The 13,415-nt window shown below is 40.4% G+C and overlaps 1 protein-coding gene across 2 annotated transcripts in view; it reads left to right on the plus strand.

The window, feature by feature from the left end:
* adcy8 (adenylate cyclase 8 (brain)) overlaps positions 1-13,415 on the plus strand; it is a 120,041-nt gene that overhangs the window by 77,562 nt on the left and 29,064 nt on the right. For both annotated transcript variants that reach the window (XM_055634162.1, XM_055634163.1), the window contains 2 exons: positions 2,558-2,759; positions 8,624-8,713. In XM_055634162.1, the coding sequence (XP_055490137.1) occupies positions 2,558-2,759; positions 8,624-8,713 (292 nt within the window). The remainder of the gene's footprint in view (positions 1-2,557; positions 2,760-8,623; positions 8,714-13,415) is intronic.

Here is a 13,415-nt window from a genome sequence, read left to right on the forward strand (position 1 = left end):
ACTTTAAGATTAAGGTGACAGTGACATGCTAGTTTGGGTTGAATCCATGTGGCAATAAACAGAAACGGACTATTTTGATAAAGGCCAATAGACCTGATAATTTTTGTTTAAAGTTTTTTTTCCCAAAATTTGTGGCATCGCTGCCAAAGCCAATATTTCTTACCCATTTCTATTTTCCCTTGAATGGTGGGGGTGAGCCACAGCCTTGAACTGCTGCAGTAGAGATGTGGGCGTAGCCCAGACCATCAGCACCTTCCATTGACTCCATCTACACATCACGCTGCCTCTGTAAAGCCACCAACATAATCAAGGACCTGTCTCACCCCGGTCACTCCCTCTTCTCCCCTCTCCCATCAGGCAAGAGGCACAGAGGTTTGGAACCCCATACCTCCAGATTCAGGGACAGTTTCTTACCAGCTGTTATCAGGCAACTAAACTGTCCTCTCACCAGCTAGCGAGCGGTCCTGATCCATCTATCTCATTGGAGACTTTTGAGCTATCTCTAATTAGACTTTATTGGACTTTATCTTGCACTAAACTTTATACCTTATATCCTATATCTGTACACTGCGGACGGCCTGATCGTAATGATGTATATTCTTTTTCTTGACTGGATAACATGCAACTAAAATCTTTTCACTGTATCTCAAGATTCAAGATTCAATTTAATTGTCACATGTCCCAATCAAGGTACAGTGAAATTTAAGTTACCATACAGCCATACTGTGAGAAAAACAACATTACACAATTCAGCCACAAAACATAAAATTTAATATAAACATCCACCACAGCGAAATCAACATTCCTCACTGTGATGGAAGGCAATAAAGTTCAGTCATCTGCCTCCTTTGTTCACCCGTGGTCAGGACTAAACCCACCGCACTTGTTGTTGCTGACGGTCCCTCTCGTCAGGATGATCGAAACTCCGATGTCGGGTCGGATCGGAACACTCCACCACATGGAGCTCCCGAGTCAGCCGCCTCTTACCAGAGACCGCTGCTTCACGGTGTTAAAGTCCACAGGCCCAGTCTCAGTATACACAACAATAAAAAAACAAACTAAACTAAGCTAAACTAAACAGAAATACCAAGCTTATTTGGAACTAATAATGGAGTGCAATGAGGGAACCAAGGCACATTGGTAGAATTCGCTAGAATTTAGAAGATTGAGGGGGGATCTTATAGAAACTTACAAAATTCTTAGGGAGTTGGACAGGCTAGATGCAGGAAGATTGTTCCCGATGTTGGGGAAGTCCAGGACAAGGGGTCACAGTTTAAGGATAAAGAGGAAATCCTTTAGGACCGAGATTAGAAAAACATTTTTCACACAGAGAGTTGTGAATCTCTGGAACTCTCTGCCACAGAAGATAGTTGAGGCCAGTTCATTGGCTATATTTAAGAGGGAGTTAGATGAGGCCCTTGTGGCTAAAGGCATCAGGGGGTATGGAGAAAAGGCAGGTACAGGATACTGAGTTGGATGATCAGCCATGATCATATTGAATGGCGGTGCAGGCTCGAAGGGCTGAATGGCCTATTCCTGCACCTATTTTCTATGTTTCTATGTCATTCAAGTTATAGCCAATGGAGATGCTTTATCTGAGAGAAATTCATGGATGAAAGCTGGTTTCAATCTAGATTAGGCTATTGTAGCTATAAACTCACTTTTCCAATCTGAGGAGGGTCAAGTTTGGGACAAATCCTCTGCTGAAGCAAAATACAGCAGGTGCTAGACATGCTCAGCAGGTCAGGTAACATATGTAGAGAGAATCACAGAACTAATATTTAATGTCAGTGATTTTTCATAGAACTGACAAATTTTGTTTTTATTTCAGGCTAATGTTTGTGGCAGTAGGCCATTGAATTTTTCTTCCTAATATGAGGAACTTGAATTGTAAGCAGTCAGTTCATGAGAAAGCCCAGGGTTGCCATTAAAATATAGAAATATATTAGCTTTGTTACGAAGTATGAGAACGTTGTTGCCTGGTGTACTTATGAAAGTTCAGCTCATGCATCAGGATTCTAATCTCTGAGATTTTCTGGTTACTTCCTGGCTTCTATATTGAGTTGTTCCTAGGGGCAAACAATGAAAAGATTAGCACTGGAAGAGTCGAGCAGTGGCAAAAACATTTACAACGCTTAGAAGTGTAATCAAATATCTTCAAAAGCATTGGCCTTTGTCACAATTGTACATTGTGTATCAATGTATTCTAATTCTCAAGTTACCTATGCACTCATGCCTGGAATAGGCCACACATGAAGATCCCATTCAAAATAACAGGAATTTGATCAGAAAAGTTAACATTAATTCTGTGAATTAAGAATGCTGACACCTTCGTCCAGTGGAAGTATGAGAGGCAGACACATTAGTTTTACTTATTTTTCTACAGTGAAAAATACATAAAGTGTATAAACCATCTTTCCATATTATCAGGCCAGGTCAACAATTCATAGAACATTAACTGGGTTAATTATTCTTGTGAACAAATGAAAGATTTTGTAAAGTGTTAGCTTGACTGTAAGTGTTTAAACAAAATAATTGTGTTATGTTTTCTCTTTAGGGCGTTGCCAATGATAGTCCAGTTTACCATTCTGATCATGTTACATGCTGCACTGGTATTAATTACCACCGCAGAGGATTATAAATGTCTGCCTTTAATTCTTCGGAAATCTTGCTGCTGGATCAACGAAACCCATTTTGCCAGGAGTGTCGTTATATTTGCCTCCATTATGATAAACTTTCTTGCTGCTATAATAAACATAGTACGTATTACATTATTTTCTGCTATTTTAGTAAGTTGGCTTTATAAATTATCAGTACCGCTTTAAACGGAACACATTTGGACATCGTGTAGTTTTAAATGTAGTATTCATTTAAGAATCTAATCTAATCTATTTTTCACCCTTCAAGCAAATAGTAAACAATAGCAATATTGTTTAAAAAAATAGCAATACCAACAGCAATATTTGCATGTTGTATATGGTTTTGCATTAACATAAAAAAATATTGGAAATAGTCAGGTCAGGTATCCTCTGTGTAGAAAGAAAATGGATTACTGTTTCAGTCAAAGATTTTTTTTAACCTGGAACATTGGTCCAATTGTTTGTGGATATTCATGGTCTTTTCAACCAGCACTGTCAAGTGGCTGAATCTGCCACTGCATTCCGATAGAGTTAAGTAGCAGAGCAAGGCTGTGCTGGAACTGTGCAGCATCTCCCTCTCAGACAACGACATCTCAGAACACGTCATATACGTGGCATTCGGCATCTCCACTCAGTGGGAATATTGACAGCACAATCTGGTCTTATAACCCAAGATTTTATTTCTGCAGTTGCTCCCTGACCATGCTAATTTTTCCCACAAATTGTCTGTTTTTGTAGATTTCTTGCATACATGCTATTTTTGATTTATATTTGCCATTGATACAGAAGAAAACAAAGGTAGTTCAGTCCAAGAATAGTAACAACCAACTAGTGGGCATAATGTTTACAGTCATTTCCCTATCAGATGTACTTTTAATAACCAGCAAACAAAAGCAGACATTTACAAAGGCACGAACATCACTGCGGCTCAGATTTCCTGAAGAGTTTGATCCACGTAGATTTAGAACATATTTAGTTGTAAAACTCCAAGTGTTTCATAATTATATCTTTTCTTATTCCAACCCACATTTCCTACGGTTGCACTTTCTGATGAACTTTACCTTGTTTAAATTTTAATGAGAGTTAAATTTGAGTCATGCAATGTGGAAAGTGGTCCTTCAACCCAATTTGCCAACATCAGCTAACGTCCTATCTACACTATTCCCACCTGCCTGCATTTGTCCCATATCTCTCCAAAACTGTCCTATCCATGTGCCTGTCTAATTGTTTCTTGAACGTTGCAATAGCACCTGCCTCAACTACCACATCTGGCAGCTCATTCCACACCTTAGATTCCTATTAAATCTTTTCCCCTCCACCTTAAACCTATGCCCTCTGGTTCTTGATTCCCCTACTGTGGGCAATGGTCTAATTTTAGTTACTTCTTAAATCTTAATCTTTCATCCTTGTGCAAACACACTTGTGTTTGTGTTATTGGGCAGCACATCGCCCTCATAGATTTTCTAAATCTTACTGATGAGGAGATGGAACTTTTGTCTATACTTTGCTGCCTCATATGAAGTGAAATGACTCCATATGACATCGATAAACATTTACTTCCCTTCTGTAGTGTTTCCATGTCATGCATAATATAGGGCATGAAAGACAAAACTGTATCATCACTTCAATTGTTTGTATGTCAGCTGCAAGTCTTTTTAATTCATACTTCCAGAGAAGTATTGACAGCAGATCCCCAATGTTATATCTAAGTAATAAGTCTAAATATCGATTGACTTCAATGTGAGTTCCAGTCTTTTCAAAGCAAATACCACTCATCAAAGTGACATTCTGAATTCAATTGGTTTTTACAATTGTTTTAATCCCTAGCTGCATGTGTGAGTTAGCTTATCATGTCATTGTAGGCAACTTGCTCCTGAAGTATCAATTTATCGGGTTCTCCAGTATTCACCAGCCCCAAGTCCACATAAGGCCAGAAAATGCAGGAACGAATTGTCACATACACATACCGCAAAGAGCAAGCAAAGACTAGCTGCTCCATCCAGTTCATACCCCAAAGCCAAATATTCTGCAGGGAAAGGCAAAATAAAAAGAACAAAAGCCTAGGGAAAATTGGGAAAGGAACTAATGGCAAACACTGTTCATCAGTCTGAAGAAGGGTTTCGGCCCGAAACGTCGCCTATTTCCTTCGCTCCATAGATGCTGCTGCACCCGCTGAGTTTCTCCAGCATTTTTGTGTACCTAATGGCAAACACTGTTTTATCCCCAAATGTGATTAAGCAAGTCAGCAGGAAACTAGGAGAGAACTGCAGATGCTGGTTTACACTGAAGATAGACACAGAAGGCTGGAGTAAATCAGCAGGACAGACAGCATCTCTAGATAGAAGGAATGGATGACGTTTCGGGTCGAGACCCTTCTTCAGACTGAAGAGTACGATGAGGGTCTCAACCCAAAACGTCACCCATTCCTTCTGTCCAGAGATTACACCTGTCCCGCTGAGTTACTCCTCCAATTTGTGTCTATCAGCAGGAAACTGTACTCAGTAATGAACTCCCACTCCACCAATAATCTCTGACTCAAAATACTTCATTCGATAGCTTGTGGGGGGAGGGGTGAGAGACGGAGTGAGGGAGAATGTGATTTGTGATGAGGATTCTAAGAAATAATTTAGGAAAGTTGTATGTGAGTTGTCAAACACAAGCATTTGCAATTTAAATTGAATAAATGTCAAGTTAACCACTTTGGTTCTGAAGACAGAAACCCTTATTATCAGAGTGATCATTGATTGGGAAAAGGAAAGATACAACAAGACCTGGATACAGAGGCATAGTCATACAGCATGGAAACAGGCCCTTTGACCCAACTTGCCCACGCCAACCACCATGCCCCAACTACAGTAGTCCCACCTGCCTGCGCTCTGCACGTATCCTTCTGAACATATCCTATTCATGATCCTATCTAAATACTTCTTAAATGGTACAATAGTACTTGCCTCAACGATGTCCTCTGGCAGATTGTTCCATGCACACACCACCCTTTGTGTAAAAAAGTTACCCCTTGGGTTCCTATTAAATCTTTTTCCCTGTTATTTCTTTTTTTTTTCTTTCCCACTTTCCTGACATTTCTTTTCCTTCAAACAACCTGCTCCAATCAACTTGAGTGAGTCTTAGACCTTCAAAGTTGGTCTTATACCTTGAGTCCTTATATGCCCGACCTATACAACAAGCATCCATCTGCAGCAATAAGTTGGGAATGCATTTCGTTGTCTCTGTACTGTACACTGACAATGACAATTAAAATTGAATCTGAATCGGAAGACAAATGTTATGATGCCCCTCAATGTTAGAGGATTTGAGTACAGGAGCAAGGATATCTTTCTGTAGCTGTACTCTGACTCAATAAGGTTCATCTCACGTTTTACTTGCAGTATTGATCTACTTATCAGAGGAAAGATCTTCATTCCAAGGAAAAGGTGCAATTAATGATTGATTCCTGGAATAGCAGGATTAATATATGGGGAGAGTTTGTGTTGGTTAGGGCTATCTTGGTTCTTGGTTTCTTGGTCCTCCAAAATATTCCAAATGGAATTTAAACTGGTGGTGAAGGGAGGGCTATGTTTGCCAGAATATAGAAGAATGAGAGGCATTCTCAGAGAAACCTACTGCATAAGACATGTAAAATTCTGACAGGACCAGACAGATTCAATACTGGGAATTTGTACCTGATGGTTAGTGTGTCCAGAAGCAGTATCCCAACCTCGGGTTAGGATTGAACTTTTTGAACTAAAATGTGGAGACATTTCTTCACCCAGCGGTTAGTGAACCTGTGGAATTCTCCCCCACAGAAGGCAGCATTCAAGAACGTGATAGATTTATTTTTTAATGCAAAAGGGATTTAGGGATATTGGGAGAAAGTGGGGACTAGGTACAGAATGGTATGATCTACCATGATCATTTAAATGGTGGAACAGGCCTGAAGAACTGGGTGGCCAGCCCCTGCTATTTACCGTGTTTCTGTGTTTCCCTCAATCACCCACATGTACAGTGGAAGTCCTAGCAATCTACTCTTGGTGTCAAAAATAACAATTTCCATATAATTAATCTTACATTTGAGATCAAATTGTGCTCAACACAGCTCACATCCCAGGCTGATACCTCTCTGTTCAACAGATCAACAAATCTGGAGTATGGTGTACAATTTTGGTCCCCCAATTATAGGAAGGATGTCAACAAAATAGAGAGAGTACAGAGGAGATTTACTAGAATGTTGCCTGGGTTTCAACAACTAAGTTACAGAAATAGGTTGAATAGTTAGGTCTTTATTCTCTGGAGCGCAGAAGGTTAAGGGGGGACTTGATAGAGGTCTTTAAAATGATGAGAGGGATAGACAGAGTTGATGTGGACAAGCTTTTCCCTTTGAGAATAGGGAAGATTCAAACAAGAGGACATGACGTCAGAATTAAGGGACAGAAGTTTAGGGGTAATATGAGGGGGAACTTCTTTACTCAGAGAGTGGTAGCGGTGTGGAATGAGCTTCCAGTGGAAGTGGTGGAGGCAGGTTCATTGGTATAATTTAAAAATAAATTGGATAGGCATATGGATGAGAAGGGAATGGAGGGTTATGGTATGAGTGCAGGCAGGTGGGACTAAGGGGAAAAAAAGTTGTTCGGCACGGACTTGTAGGGCCGAGATGGCCTGTTTCCGTGCTGTAATTGTTATATGGTTAACAGAGAATTGCATAGATGAAGCTATTCTGAGGAAATATCCAGCATAGCTATCGTTCTTATGTTTTGCCAACCCTGCTTCCCAATGTTTATTTAGGAATCATTATGCAATGTACTCTGATAGATTGGGAAATAGATGGTGCCTTTATTCCCAATTATCTAATAATCTATAATTTAAAAAAAAAATAGAGGTTGAAGACAATTGCTTTAGATGTTTGGCTGACATGAAAAATCATTAAGTATAGACAGATAATATTTAATTCATACAACACTTAAAGAGAAAAAAATGACAAAGCCACAGGGTAGGAGTTGGGTTGTGTGCCAGACAGGATTGTGCTTGCAAAGAGCTATCGGGGATCAGTGTGATGAATGACCTAATCCCAAGCTGTAACAATTCTATGATTCGGTGAATGATGCATTAAATTGCATACGTGCAGCTTATTTTTGAAAGACACATTTTGATATTACTTTGTGGGCGGCACAGCAGCGCAGCAAGCAGACCTGCTGATTCACAGTTCCAATGGTCCAGGTTCAATCCTCCCCTCCCCAGTGCTCTGTGTGTGTGTGTGTGTGTTGTGTTGTGTTGTGTGTGCACGTGCTTGTGTGTGTGTGCAGTTTACAGGTTCTCCCTGTGAACATGGATTTTGTACAGTTTCCTCCCAGATCCCATGGATGTGGGTTGGTAGGCTAATTCAGTGATTCCCAACCTGGGCCATGGCAAATTTCAGGGGGCCCACAGAAATGTTTTGAGGTTTACGGGGCCACAGGTTCAATGAAGGGGGCCACAGAGCTACCACCCTGTTGCCTCCTAAATTTCAGTTCTAATAAATTTAAATTATGTAGTTGAAATATATTTGATGTTTGTGGAATAGAATAAAAGAGAATATATGTGCAATTAATAGACACTGATATTATTATGGAAGGTATTATAATATTGAAGTACTTTTTTTCCACTAATAATGTCGGGGGGGGGGCACAGAAAAAATAAAAGATCCCAAGGGGGCCATGAGCTAAAAAAGGTTGGGAACCACTGGGCTAATTGACTGCTGCAAATTGCCACCAGTTAGAAGATAAATGATAGAATCCAGAGCGAGTTTATGGAAATGTGGGGAGAATAAAGTATACAATTAATGTAACCAGGGACCCAATATTTGGTGTGGTCTTAGTCTGAAAGGACTGCTTTCACTCTGCTTGTTCCCTGTCCATTTAAATCATATCAATTTCAAAATTACCTTGAATGTGATTTTGACTAATATAAGAATTAAATATATATTCCATCTAACGTTTGAGCTTCTTTTTCAGTTTTGGTGTGACTCTGATAAATCTACAAATGATAAGAACCAAACGTTCAACACCACTGCCATGTGTACAGATATATGCTTCTATCCTGAGGTACTTAAACACTCTCTTATCAGCATGCCTGTCTTTAATTTAATCTTCTAAGTGTGCCTGAGCTCTTTCTGATCAATCTTAACAGGCTGACTATGCATTATTATTGTAAAACATCACACACCTGAGCCGTTTGCTCATTCAGGCAGAAAAAAAAATACTCTAGTAGCAGGCTTTTCTTGGGTAAATAAATGAAAGTATCCATTGCTTGAGAATTAATAGCTTTCTCTGAATAGTGTTTTTGAACCTAACGAGGTGGGTTATGTTGATGATAGGGGATTGAACATTTAGTCTAAGTTGTTGTCTGCCAATGTTGCAACATAAAATACTGCAGATGCTTGAAATCTGAAATAGAAACAGGAGATGTTGGAAATACCCTGCGTTGCTAGAGAGAGAGAAATAGAATTGATGGGTCAAATTGATGACCTTTCACGGAATTGGATACAAAATAAATTTTAAAATTGTAGGCAACGAGAGGTGAAGAGAACAAAGTAGAGGAAAATTAGAGAAGCAGGAGGAGGAGAGAACGAATGACAGAAGCCAGAACAGATTGGATGACGCAAATGAGGTGACGTCAGCTGAAAGAGGGTCATGCGTAACATAAAAATAGGTCAGGGGGAGGTGCTAAATAGTAAGTGACACATGCTCTTCCAATATCATCAGAAGAATATTAAAACATGAAGAATATATACACAGTATGTGGAGGAAGGAACTGCAGATACTGGTTTACACCGAAGATGGACACAAAATGCTGGAGTAACTCAGCGGAACAGGCAGCATCTCTGGAAAGAAAGAATGGGTGATGTTTCGGGTCAAGACTTTTCTTCAGAGACTGAAGAAGGGTCTCGACCCGAAAAGTCACCCACCTTTTGAAAAAACACTGTTCAGTCATATAGATATCTTTTAAAGAATTGGGTGAATTGGAAGCTTCTCTGGAAAGAAAGAATGGGTGATGTTTCGGGTCGAGACCTTTCTTCAGTGTCTGAAGAAGGGTCTTGACCCAAAACATCACCCATTCATTCTATCCAGAGATGCTGAATGGCCCGCTGAGTTACTCCAGCATTTTGTGTCTCTATCTTCAGATTAGATACACAGTTGACATGGCCGCAGAGCCTACATTATTGTATTGGATGATGAATCAGAAGGTCAGATCTAAACTGCTAAATCACAAAACTAGGCCCGTTCCTGAATCTTAATTGAAGTGGGAGGAGGTCACTTACAAGGAGGTCAGAGTTGAAATTGGAAGGATTATTAAACCATCAGCAAGTTGGAATCTCAGGGTCAGCCTTGCAGGCTGAACACAAGCAATCTTCAGTGTGATTATCTAATATACTTTTTGCTTCCACACATCATGAGCAGCCAATGCAGTAATCAATAGGAAGAAGTCACTGTTTCACCTAGCAAGAAGGTTTGGGAGCCTTGGTGGCAGGGACGAGGTTGATAGATACGTGTTGCATAGGGAGCTGCTTTGAGAGTGTGAAGCATGTATTGATGGAAAGCAGACCAGAGTATCTCAAAAGGATCCATCCCAAAGGGAATGGTGAAAGAGGAGAAACTGGATCCAATTTCATAGACATCAAGCCATACAGCAAGGAAACAGTTCCCTTGGCCCAACTCATCCATGTTGAACAAGATCTACGCTGGTTACATTTGCCCATGGTTGACCAATATCCCTCTAAACTTTTCCTATCCATATATATGTGCCCAATTGTATTTTAAACTTTGTTATTTTACCTGCCTGTACTACTTCTTCTGACAGTGTGTTCCATTTACCTATCATCCTTGGTTAAAAGTTGCCCCTCAGATTGCTGCTCAGATTGCTTTCAGATCTTTCCTCCACTCACTTTATACCTATGGCCTCTAATTCTTGATTCCACTACCCTGGGAAAACAATTGTGCATTCACCCTATCTATACCCCTCATGATAATGTACGCCACTGTGAGATCATCCCTCGGTCTCCTACACTACAAGGAATAAAGTCCTGACCTACCCAACCTCTCCCTATAACCTAGGCCCTTGAGTCCTGCTAATGTCCTTAAAAAATGTTGTCTGCACTCTTTCCAGCTTATAGGCATCTTTCCTAAAGCAGAGTTACTAAATCTGAATGCAATATTACAAGTGTGGCCTCACCAATGCCTTACATAACTGTAACATAACATCCCAATGTCTATACTCAATGTCCTGGCGGTTGAAGGGTAGCCTGCAAGACCATGTCTATCTATGATGCCATAATGGTTACATCTCATTGGAGATTTTGAAAAAAATGTGATGAATGATTTGTTGAATGTGGGCCAGTAGGGTGGAAGTTGAGGATTAAGATAATCCTAGCCTGATGCTGGGTGGGAGGAAGGGGGACTGAGCAGAAATAAAAAAAATGGAACATATATGGCTGTGATAACAATCACAGTAACTTGATTATCAACAAAAAAAAATTCCAATATGTTTCATAGAAGTGTTGTCAAACATAAATCAACACAATGTCAGGAGGAATACCGTGAGACGATGTTACTAAGGGTGATACTAACTTGAGCAAAAAGGTGTATTTAAGGCCTGATCTGGAGAAATGTAGAGTAATAGTTTCAATCTCCATACAGGAATGGATTTGGATTGCATGCAAATATATATTTTTTTAATATAACTTTCTAGTTCTTCCAGTTCAAATGGAGGCAGCTCTAATGAATGTCCCTCTGTCACTTCTGCATGTAAATTAATAGTTGCAAGAACAAAATCAATTTTTAGTAGAGGTTGTACACAAGAGATTAATGTGCAAAATTAGACCACATAGTATTGGGGGTGGGGTATTGACATGGATAGAGAACTGGTTGGCAGACAGGAAGCAAAGAGTAGGAATTAACAGGTCCTTTTCAGAATGGCAGGCAGTGAATAGTTGGGGTACCGCAAGGCTCAGTGCTGGGACCCCAGTTATTTACAATATATTAGCGATTTAGACGAGGGAATTAAATGTAACACCTCCAGGTTTGCGGATGACACAAAGCTGATTGGCAGTGTGAGCTGCGAGGAGGATGCTATGAGGTTGCAGGGTGACTTGGATAGGTTGGGTGAGTAGGCAGAGACATGGCAGATGCAGTATAATGTGGATAAATGTGAGGTTATTCACTTTGGTGGCAAGAACAAGATGGCAGATTATTATCTGAATGGTGTCAGATTAGGAAAAGGGGAGGTGCAATGATACATGGGTGTCCTTGTATATCAGTCACTCAAAGTAAGCATACAGGTACACCAGGCAGTGAAGAAAGCAAATACTGAGAGGATTTGAGTATTGGAGCAAGGAAGTCCTACTGCAGTTGTACAGGGCCCCGGTGAGACCACAGCTGGAGTATTGTGTGCAGTTTTGGCCTCCTAATTTGAGGAAGGACATTCTTGCTATTGTGGGAGTGCAGCCTAGGTTCACCAGGTTAGTTCCCAGGATGGTGGGACGACTGGGCTTGTATTCACTGACATTTAGGGTGAGAGGGAATCTTATAGTAACATATAAAATTATTCATGGATTGGACAGGCTAGATGAAGGAAAAATGTTCATGATGTTGGGGGAGTCCAGAACCAGGGGTCACAGTTTAAAAATAAGGGGTAGGCCATTTAGGACTGAGATGAGGAAAAACCTTTTCATCCAGAGTGTTGTAAATCTGTGGAATTCTCTGCAAAAGAAGGCAGTGGAGGCCAATTCACTGAATGTTTTCAAGAGAGAGTTACATTTAGCTAAAGCAATCAAGGGATATGAGGAAAAAGCAGGAACGGGATACTGATTTTGGATGATCAGCCATGAGGATGATCAGCCATGGAGGTGCTGGCATGAAGGGCCGAATGGCCTACTCCTGCAGCTAGTTTCTATGTTTGTTGGCTCAGCCTAACAACCTACTGTCAGGATCCAGGTCACACACTAACATATTTTAAGGAGACTGTGTGCCTGCATCTTTACAGTCATTCAAAGGGAAATTATTTTATGACTGAAGAGTAGGACTGAGCTCTATATGTTAATTATTTTGAGCTCCACAATGACTGATTTTTCTCCACCTGCCCGATTCTATCCCATATCCCAACTTGTCCATTTCTTCTCTCACACCACCACAAACACTATTTAACCCCTATACAATTATCCTCAAGATCAGATTTTCATATAGGATACTCCAAAGTCACACGTGATTAAATTCACCGTGAAAGGGTGAGTGGAAATTGATTGGAGTTGGTGTCATGTGGTTTATAATAGGAATGAAGTATAATGGTATAGAGCCTTCGCACATTTGACTGAAAGAAATTGCATCTCTCTGAATTTGGGTGTTTATTCAAAAGTGTTGGAGGCAGCAAGAGAAGTGGCGTTAAAGTGGAGTAAGGAATCATAGGTATAATATGGGACTTGGCTCCATATCTTCAGCAGATATCATGGAATCTGCAGGTGCACAAAGAACAGAAGACGATCTGGGATAGATCCTTTGGGGACTTCACTGCAAGCTGAGAAGAGAAAATGTTGTGGACAATTTCCTGGCTGTGAATGGAGAGGAACCAATTGAATATTGCCACTGAGCTGAACAACAGCACACACACATCGGAGAATGGTTCATTATATCAAAGATTGGGAAAGACAAGGAGGGATAATGCTGGTCCCTGGCTAGTCACAGAGAATGGAATTTATGTATTGAGCAGTTTTATTTTGTGGCAGAGGTAAAATGCATTGAAAGGATCAAGCAT

The sequence above is a fragment of the Leucoraja erinacea genome, chromosome 4 (assembly GCF_028641065.1).
Source record: "Leucoraja erinacea ecotype New England chromosome 4, Leri_hhj_1, whole genome shotgun sequence".
Taxonomy (NCBI): Eukaryota; Metazoa; Chordata; class Chondrichthyes; order Rajiformes; family Rajidae; genus Leucoraja; species Leucoraja erinaceus.